Source organism: Rhinichthys klamathensis, unplaced genomic scaffold (genome assembly GCF_029890125.1).
Source record: "Rhinichthys klamathensis goyatoka isolate OS25496 unplaced genomic scaffold, OSU_Roscu_1.1 h1tg000147l_1, whole genome shotgun sequence".
Taxonomy (NCBI): Eukaryota; Metazoa; Chordata; class Actinopteri; order Cypriniformes; family Leuciscidae; genus Rhinichthys; species Rhinichthys klamathensis.
The window spans coordinates 2,509,999-2,519,214 of record NW_026606682.1 but is presented as its reverse complement, the minus strand read 5'-3'; the positions used below and the strand labels follow the sequence as shown (position 1 = coordinate 2,519,214).

Genomic DNA, 9,216 nt, shown 5'->3' with positions numbered 1-9,216 from the left:
TTCATTTGTGATTCAACTCCACTTCTTGCATTGTTGCATTTGTCAAAATTTTGGAAACATTACTATTTTTGATGTTTTTGAAATAAGTCTCTTATTCTCATCCAGTCTGTATTTATTTGATCAAAAAGACTGAACAAAAACCTAATATTGTGATGTTACAATTTAAAATAATAATGGTTTTCTATTTTAATACATTTTTAAATATAATTAATCCTGTGATCAAAGCTGAATTTTCATCATCATTACTTGATAAATCATTCTAATGATGATTTGATATTCAGTTATTATCAATGTTGGAAACAGTTGTGCTGCTTAATATGTTTTGGAACCTGTGATGCTTTTTTCAGGATTCATTGATGAATAATTTAAATAGAAATCTTTTTTTATCAATATAAATCTTTACTATTACTTTTTATCAATTTAACACATTGTTGCTGAATAAAAGTAGAGTAAAAAGAAAAAAGAAAAGAAAAATACTGACCCCAAACTTTTGAACAGTATTGTATATTGTTATATATAAAATACTCTACCGTATATACGTTTATATATATTATGTATATATATATATATATATATATATATATATATTTAAAACATTACACAAGGAGGTTATCATCAAAAGATTACATAGTTTAAATGCTTTTTGTTGTTGTTGTTACGGGTGAGTTACAAAGACTCAGCGACTCAAAACAAGTCTGACCCACTGATTTACACATCATGTGACCCGCGTCCGGCCAATCAGCGCTCGAGCTCACATCCCGGAAATGGTGACCATTTGATGTCCTACATTCCTCTCCAGGTCTCAATCATATTTCTGTTCGCTGTCCTTGCGGAATATTAATGTGTAACGATGGTGTTGACGGTGCGTCGGACTGTGTGTAATGTTATTAGACACCTGGAAGCTCGTCGGCTTTAATAAAGCGATGTTTTTACGGAGGAACTAATTGATAATAAAAGAAAAAACAATGAGGCCTAATGGGAAAGATGAAGAACAAGTGTCAAGCTGAGGAATTCAACACACAACAGGTGAGCTGCAAAGATTCACGAAGACAGTAAATTTGAGGTTTTATAAATGCATACAGCACGTCAGGTTGTATTTACGCAGCCAGCGAAATCTTTGTCACCGTCACGTCAACTGTAAGGTTAAGACATGTTTGACTGTCACATTGAAAGTTGAATAGTTTGTTTGTGCTACATTCGTCGCTGCCACACCTATTTTTTTTTTTATCAAACAGTAGCAACCATTGCCATGACAACCCCTCCCTGGCTACAGCCGTTTCTATAGCAACCACCCTGGATCACCTAGCTAGAGCGGTTGCTATGGCAACGGACGTTTGATTTGTACTTGTTTCGTCTGGATAGTCAGACATACCTTAAAATTGCAGTCATACAGACAATGACTTGAATGCATCTCTTAAAGTGACAAATCTAGGTGGTATGAAGCATGTAACTGAAAATTGTAAATAAAAAGTTAAAATTCTTGCAAAAAACCCCTAGTTTTGACAAATGACATTGGGCATAATATTATTATTATTTGTTATTTCGTGAAGCACTTATGTTTTATAATATTAATATATTTAAAACTTTAAACATAACTAACTTGTTTTCAGTAAAATCCTTAAACTTTTTTTAAACTTAACGTTTGTTCAAGTCAAATGGAGTCACCTTATGAAAACCTATTTAAATTTGTTAAATTCAAAAAAAAAATTCATACATTTCTTAAAATGTATATTGTATATATTAAAAAAACTAAATAATTATAAAAATATAAGTGCAATTAAATTATTTTATGTAATTAAAACTAAAGTTATTTTAAAAAACATTAAAATTGCTGTCATACAGACAATTACATTTTTTATTTTTTTTACATTTTGATATTTTGTAAAGAAATAAAGAGAAAAATATCTAGGAGGTATAAATGTCACTGAAAAAAAATCTCATTAAAAAGAAGTTTGGTATAATATTATTTGCTTAGCAGGGGAGCAGTTTTGTTTTAAAATATTAATATTTGAAATCCATCATGTCATTATCATAGCATAACCAACATACATAAGCCTTATTGTCATTTTATTCACATCAAATTAAGTAACCCTTAGAAAACATCTTTATATTTGTTTCTCAAACATTCATAATATTATATAAAAAGTTTTTGAAAATTATTAGGTTATGCAAGGTGCAAGGAAATTATTTTATAAACTTTCTTTTCTCTTAACTTTTCTAGGCATGTCCTCACAAATGCAAGCGTTTTCCTCTCCCTCCGTGTCCTCCAGTGGCCTGTCCCGTTCCAAAAAACTGAAGGTGGAAAACCATGTATGGAACGTGAGCAGCCAATCAGGCGAGAGCAGCTACTACCAGAACAGCCCGAACCAGACGAATGGCTCTTCCCCCTCCACGTCTGGATTCAACCCCAATTACAACTCCTCCAGCCTGGTGTTTCCTCCTCCTGGAGGCTCGCGGGAACAGACAGTGGTACGCGCCGCGGATAGCACCGGCAGCGTCCCGGAGCCTTCATCCTCCTCCTCATCATCGTCCACATCCAGTCGGCGTGGAAAAGAGGAGGGCTCCACCTCTCTGACAGGCGAGGGCTATCAGAAACAGGGCAGTCGGAAGCGGAAGAGCGAGGAGGTGGACAGCAGCGACAGCGTGCAGATTTTGGAGGAGCTCTCGGCTCCTGTGCTCCCCAACCGCGTGGCCGGAGGTGGAGGCAACGCCACGGCTCAGTCCATCGCTCATTCCACGTCCACCACCAAGAGCAGCAACTCCCACAGTGAGGGCGACTACCAGCTGGTGCAACACGAGATCCTCTGCTCCGTCTCCAACAGCTACGAGGTTCTGGAGTTCCTCGGCCGGGGGACATTCGGGCAGGTCGCAAAATGCTGGAAGCGTGGAACGAATGAGATCATGGCCATTAAGATTCTCAAGAATCATCCGTCATATGCCCGCCAGGGTCAAATAGAGGTGAGCAGATAACCGGAATCAAAACTTTTCCCAAATAATTGTATATTAGTGAGTAAAACGAAGTTCCTCAGAGTAAAAGTGAAAAGTCTCAACAAGAAATAAATAATCTGTCGCAATTGAGAGAGATATAAAGTTGCAATATAAAGTGGAGAAATTGTTCTAATCGTGAGATATACAGTCGGAATATTAAGAAATAGTTGCAATTGTGAGATATAAATGGCCCAGTTGTGAGATATACAATCACTTTTACAAGAAAAAGATACAATTGTGAGATATATAATCACTATTATGAAAAAAAGATGCAATTGTGAGATATAAAGGCCCAGTTACGAGAAATAGTAGCAGTTATGAGATGCTAAGTCGCAATTGTGAGATAAATTACCACAATTATCTAGCCTGGGAAAACCCAGACAACTTCCGGCAAATTTAGATTTGCTCTGAAAGTTAGTCTGGCAAAGAGCTCATTCAAGCCCATTTCCAATCCGTCGAAATCGAGGCACCAATCAGAAACGTTGTGGCGGGCTTTACACGATGACGACAGCGCTGGGATTTTGACGCCTACATTACAAAGATGGATGCCGCCGTCGAACATCACTCGTTCGAATCAGCTATCGCGTCTGTTTTAAGCGATTTGAACGTTTCCTTTTAGTTAAAAACCGAGCAAAGAACAACACTCGGAGATGTTTCTCCACCGCTCTGCATACGTCATCTCCTTCATCGCTCTGATTGGTTTAGGTCTATCCGCGACGTCCGTTGGTGACGCCCCTCTGGAAATGATTTGTCTATGACACTTTGCCAGACCATAACTCAGTTACTACTGAGAATGGTCTGGTTTTAACCAGGCTAACAATTATCATTAATAGTCACGGATTGAAAAGTTGCACATTCAAGAAATAATTTTTACTCTGAGGTGGAAACAGACTTCCATAACAAAATCTGTCATATCTCTCAGAATTAATATTGGACTGATGCAATAACATATGTCTACTCCATCTATTTCTAAGTGAGCAATTAATCATCAATCATGTGCTTGATGTTAATTTGCTTAGAGGCAGGGCTGGACTGGCCATCGGGCATTTCGGGCATTTGCCCGGTGGGCCGACGTGCTTTGTGGGCCGGTACATACTTGAATTTGTTTTTTTTTGTTTTTTTTTTGAACGGCCTATAAAACTCGCACATCGGCGGCCCTTTGCGTTTAGTTTTGCTTAATTGGCGGCGCTGGGATCTTTGTGCCGGTGTAATGCATTGGACACAGCGTTGGTTTATTTTTTCTCTCACAGACCGGCGCATGATGAAACGCGTAGATCAGCGGCCCATTGGTTATTTTCTTGATTGACACTGGGCTGGTCCAATCACATCTTTAAACTCCTCCCCCTTTGAGCTCTGAGTGAGCGAGCAGTGTCAGTGTGTATCTGTCAAAATAGTCAGAGCGATGGAGAAGAAACGCAAGAAATGTGCAGAGAAATAGCGTGAAAAAAAAAAACTTCAAAGGCCCTCCAAGTGACTGATGAGGATAGTGAGGAGGATAAGGAGAGAAATAAGTGAGTGCAGAGAACTGTGGTAAGCAGAACTAGGCTACTTTCAGAACACTTAGGCTATGTAGGAACCCACTACCCAGTTACGCATTATTTCCAATCTGCACAACCATCTTTTTCGCCAAAAAAAAAGATCGATGCCGTTTCCGTCAAAATAAAAGATCATGTGCTTATCTCTTTCAAGTATAGAAATTAGTACGAAACTAATTATGAAAGTTGCTTTTATTTTTCAGTGCATTTGTTTTACAACATATGGCTATTACTGCCATGGGATTAATATTATAACTAGTATTATATAGTAGTGTAATGTAGACAGACACTATATCACAACTAAAAGAGTTTTGAGTTTTTCTTTGTTCAATTTGCACACTGAATATGGGTTGGAGCTCTTAATTTTGAACTCTCAAAGTGCATCAGATTGATGAATTTAACATTAAAAAGCACAAAATTTTCTTACAGGGGAGCATGCCCCCGAACCCCCCTAGAGGGACAGAGGTGCCCTCACCACAGATTTACAAAAATCCTGTGGGAAAAATCGGTATTGATATCCCAATGCAGCTTATAGCTTGTTTTAGGATTACTGTGGAGTATAGTTCAATTTAGTAGTTATTTCATCTGTTAACTCTTACTCACTCCTATTCACTTATGACATGGCATTAGTGGTTTTAATAGGACCTGGTATACATATTCAAGTGCGTGCAAAGTTCGGTTGTGTTTATTATCATATGTAGTGGTAGCCTGGATGCCAGCCCGAACCCCTCCCACAACATTTTTTGATCGGGAAGTTCGGTCTGGACTCGCTCCTTTGAGGAGTAATTATGATCGGTTCAGAAATCGTCGGGCCAATCAAATTTATCACGTTATCAAAGAGCGCTTGGGTTGAACTGGTTTCCCTCACAGATGACTGCCGCTGGAGAACTGAGATGTAGAGATTCCGCTATCGCGTCTGCTGTAAAAGAAATCGACAGCACATTCATTTTAAAAGACGAACATAGAACTGCAATCAAGGCATTTGTCGATCGGAAAGATGTGTTTGCCGTCCTTCCTATGGGATTCGGCAAAAGTTTAATTTATCAGCTGGCTCCGATGGTAACTAAGAAGATGGGACCCAATGAAAACCCTGTGGTCGTTGTGGTTTCTCCTTTGGTCGCACTCATAGAGGGCCAAGTAAAAGAAGCAACACTCGTTATTTTACTTCTTCCAGCGTGCGTGCATTTGAGTTCTGTAGTTGACAACTGTGCTATGCAAAGTAGTTGACTTACTGCGTTGCTCTCATTGGTTGTAGGTCTATCCAATTGAGTGCAGAGTTTTTTTTTTCCTGGTTCGGTTAAGACACGCCTCATAATCAAAGCCCTATGGAGCAGTATCAGACTCACATTCTGACTAGAATATGAGTTTGACGAAGTCAGGCTAATGTAGTGGGCCAGTCTGGGCCAAAATGCCCGGGCCGATTTTTTGTCCCAGTCCAGCCCTGCTTAGAGGGATCATCGGATGCCCATTTTCCACAAGTTGTTATGATTCTTTAGGGTCTTCGTGTAAAGTTTGTAACATACTTTGGTTTACACAAATGGTTGTGTAAAACAACACCCTTTTTACCTCCTCAAAAACAGCGACTCGTTTCGGTGCATGTCTCTTTAAATGATAATGAGCAACTGCTCACCCCCCCCCCCCCCCCCCTTCCATGGGAGGTGTCGACACAAGACACGTAAACTTCAGTATACAAATGGCTGAGGGCGGAAATATGCTAATACGGGACAGTCCGTCAGCGGTCGTGGGCGGAGCATGAGCAATATGACATATTACTCAGAAAATCCAAACGGCTTGATTATTGAGAGTGTTTAGGCTTTTTTAGGATTAAAAACAAAGAAGTGAATGGATTTGTTTCATTGTATGGTGGTTGTGTCCACACACTGCAAAGACACTTTTATATGCAAACACCAGTGAATTTTCCATCAGATGACCCCTATAAATAGAAAGTTTAATTTGAACTCAATCCTGTCTTTTTAAAGGTGAGCATCCTCAGCCGTCTTAGCACAGAGAATGCAGACGAGTTCAACTTTGTGCGCTCTTACGAGTGCTTCCAGCACAAGAACCACACGTGTCTGGTGTTTGAGATGCTGGAGCAGAACCTCTACGACTTCCTCAAGCACAGCAAGTTCAGCCCGCTGCTCCTCAAATGCATCCGGCCGGTCCTGCAGCAGGTTTCCACGGCTCTGATGAAGCTGAAGAGTTTGGGTCTCATCCACGCTGATCTGAAGCCTGAGAACATCATGCTTGTCGACCCCATCAGACAGCCCTACAGAGTCAAAGTCATCGACTTCGGTTCAGCCAGTCACGTCTCGAAGGCCGTGTGCTCAACCTACCTGCAGTCTAGATACTACCGGTAAGGGATACTTGATGTCAAAAGGAACTGACAGTTGAAGTTGAAGTACATTTACATTTGTGCATTTAGAAGACGCCGTCTAAAGCAACTCCGAGTCCAGGTTGTGTGTAAACCTACATGTAAATTATGATCAATAATTCATACAATGGCTAATGTTATAAATACTGTTAAAAATGTTGGTTTTTTTTAAACATTTTTTTATTCATAAACCAAAATCTATTTGGCAGAAACTCTTTTTCGGTTTTATACAGTTTTACAAGCTTCCAAAGCCAGTCATTATAAAAAAATTTAAGATATCATAATTTATTATGCATAAATAGCTGTTAATTTCTCATATTGTTGGCTACCAATATTGAACTCTAGACGTCTATTGTTCCCAATAATTTGTAATGGTCAGCTGATTTTCCTGATGGCATTAATTCTGATATATGATATATAATAGGATTTATAGATAACATAGCTAAAATTAAATATACTAATATAATATATGAATATATTAATTTGAAATTCACTCAAATATTCACTTAAAATATTTGGGGGAATTTTTTTTTATCTCTGTGGAAATTACACAAATTGAAAATTTGGAGGATAATCATAAAATTGGTAAATAGCAAGATTCTGTCAATATCAAAGATCAATATTATAATCTGTCAGTCACTTACTATCCTTCATTCCTAAAGTATTTGTTTAGATGTACGACATCATATGTGTCCTGTCATTCTCCCAATGACATTCTCCCCCCCCCCCCAATTTATTCATTAGTTTATTATAATTTATTATTAATTTGTCTGTTGCGCTGCAGAGCTCCTGAGATCATTCTGGGCCTTCCATTCTGTGAGGCCATTGACATGTGGTCACTGGGTTGTGTCATTGCTGAACTGTTTCTGGGCTGGCCTTTGTATCCGGGAGCTTCAGAATATGATCAGGTCAGTAATAAGGTTTTGTTGCTTCGATTTAATCAGTTCTGTGCAGAATCAATTCGTTTTGTGCAAAATTGAAATGAGAAAGCTATCAGTAGATTTAGGAAGTGATACAAGGGGGCTCTAACACTTCTACTGAAAACTCAAGCCAATGCCAGTAATCTCATAACGGTCAATACTGGCAGATTTATTAGGCTACGTTCAGACTGCAGGTAAATGTGTCCCAAATCCGATTTTTTTGCTCTAGATGGCGCAGGCTGATATCTCTATAGGACACAGCTGACTGGTTCCTTCTGTATCAGTAGCCAATGAGATCGTTGCTCAACCTTAAAATACTGGTCAGCATGTGCTGTAGCAGTTCAATGCGCTTTCAGAAACCCTCCTCCTTCCCCAGCTCCACCTGTATAGATCTGCTATAGATAATGTATGCTATTTTGTACAGCATTTGTATTGTCACATCCATTACCATGCCAAACACTCAGAGAGTTATCATGGCACAAATAACAATTATGGACTAGTTATCTGTCACTGCATACACTACTTAGCTACAACAAACTGTTTACAGTGTGTCCATCTGTGAGGAATGGGTGTATAATCTACATGTAACATATATGCCTGGTTGTTTTTTCTACAGATTCGGTACATTTCCCAGACTCAAGGTTTGCCAGCTGAGTATCTCCTGAGCGCTGGCACTAAAACCAGCCGTTTCTTCCACAGGGGTCCAGACTCCAGCTACCCTCTCTGGAGACTCAAGGCATGTCCCCCTTAAAGCACTGCTGTTTATTTTATTTTCTAAGACATCAGCGGTCAATAGATGATTAAACGCTTTCCTGACGGATATGTTTCTGTTTTTAGACTCCCGCAGAGCACGAGGCAGAGTTTGGGATCAAGTCCAAAGAGGCTCGGAAATACATTTTTAACTGCCTTGATGACATGATGCAGGTAGTGCTGTGTCTACAGTAATGTGTGGAATAATTATAAAGGTCTGTACACTCAGGTCGGAGCCGATAGCCTTGTGGACGACACTCCGACATTGTAGTAATATTTCACAATATTGCTGTATTTGGCATATTTTAGATCAGATAAATGCATCCTTGGTGAGACTTCTTTCACAACTTGGTTTTCCAATCATAAAAGAGTTTGTAAATACTTTCTTATGACACATAGTGCCTTCACTCCAGGTCAACATGACTAACCTGGAAGGCACGGACATTTTAGCGGAGAAGGCTGATCGGAGGGAGTTCATTGACCTGCTTAAGAAAATGCTAACACTAGACGCAGACAAGAGGATCACGCCCACGAAGACCCTTAACCACCCGTTTGTGACTATGGCTCACCTACTTCACTTCCCACACAGCTCTCAGTAAGCCCTGCTGATGAGTTGATTATCTACATATAATGTATATAGAATAGCCAAATC

At 39.4% G+C, this 9,216-nt stretch overlaps 1 protein-coding gene across 5 annotated transcripts in view; it reads left to right on the top strand.

Moving 5' to 3' along the window:
* Positions 1 to 764: 764 nt before the first annotated feature.
* The window catches only part of hipk1a (homeodomain interacting protein kinase 1a), a 38,125-nt gene continuing 29,673 nt past the window's right edge, over positions 765 to 9,216 (top strand). For 4 of the 5 annotated variants that reach the window (XM_056258002.1, XM_056258001.1, XM_056258000.1 and 1 more), the window contains exons 1-7: positions 765 to 1,026; positions 2,222 to 2,958; positions 6,503 to 6,876; positions 7,679 to 7,802; positions 8,431 to 8,550; positions 8,652 to 8,738; positions 8,978 to 9,159. In XM_056258002.1, coding sequence (XP_056113977.1) covers positions 2,224 to 2,958; positions 6,503 to 6,876; positions 7,679 to 7,802; positions 8,431 to 8,550; positions 8,652 to 8,738; positions 8,978 to 9,159 — 1,622 coding nt within the window. In that variant the 5' untranslated portion in view covers positions 765 to 1,026; positions 2,222 to 2,223. Of the gene's footprint in view, positions 1,053 to 2,221; positions 2,959 to 6,502; positions 6,877 to 7,678; positions 7,803 to 8,430; positions 8,551 to 8,651; positions 8,739 to 8,977; positions 9,160 to 9,216 lie in introns of all 5 variants that reach the window. The other variant, XM_056257999.1, reaches the window with a different exon arrangement.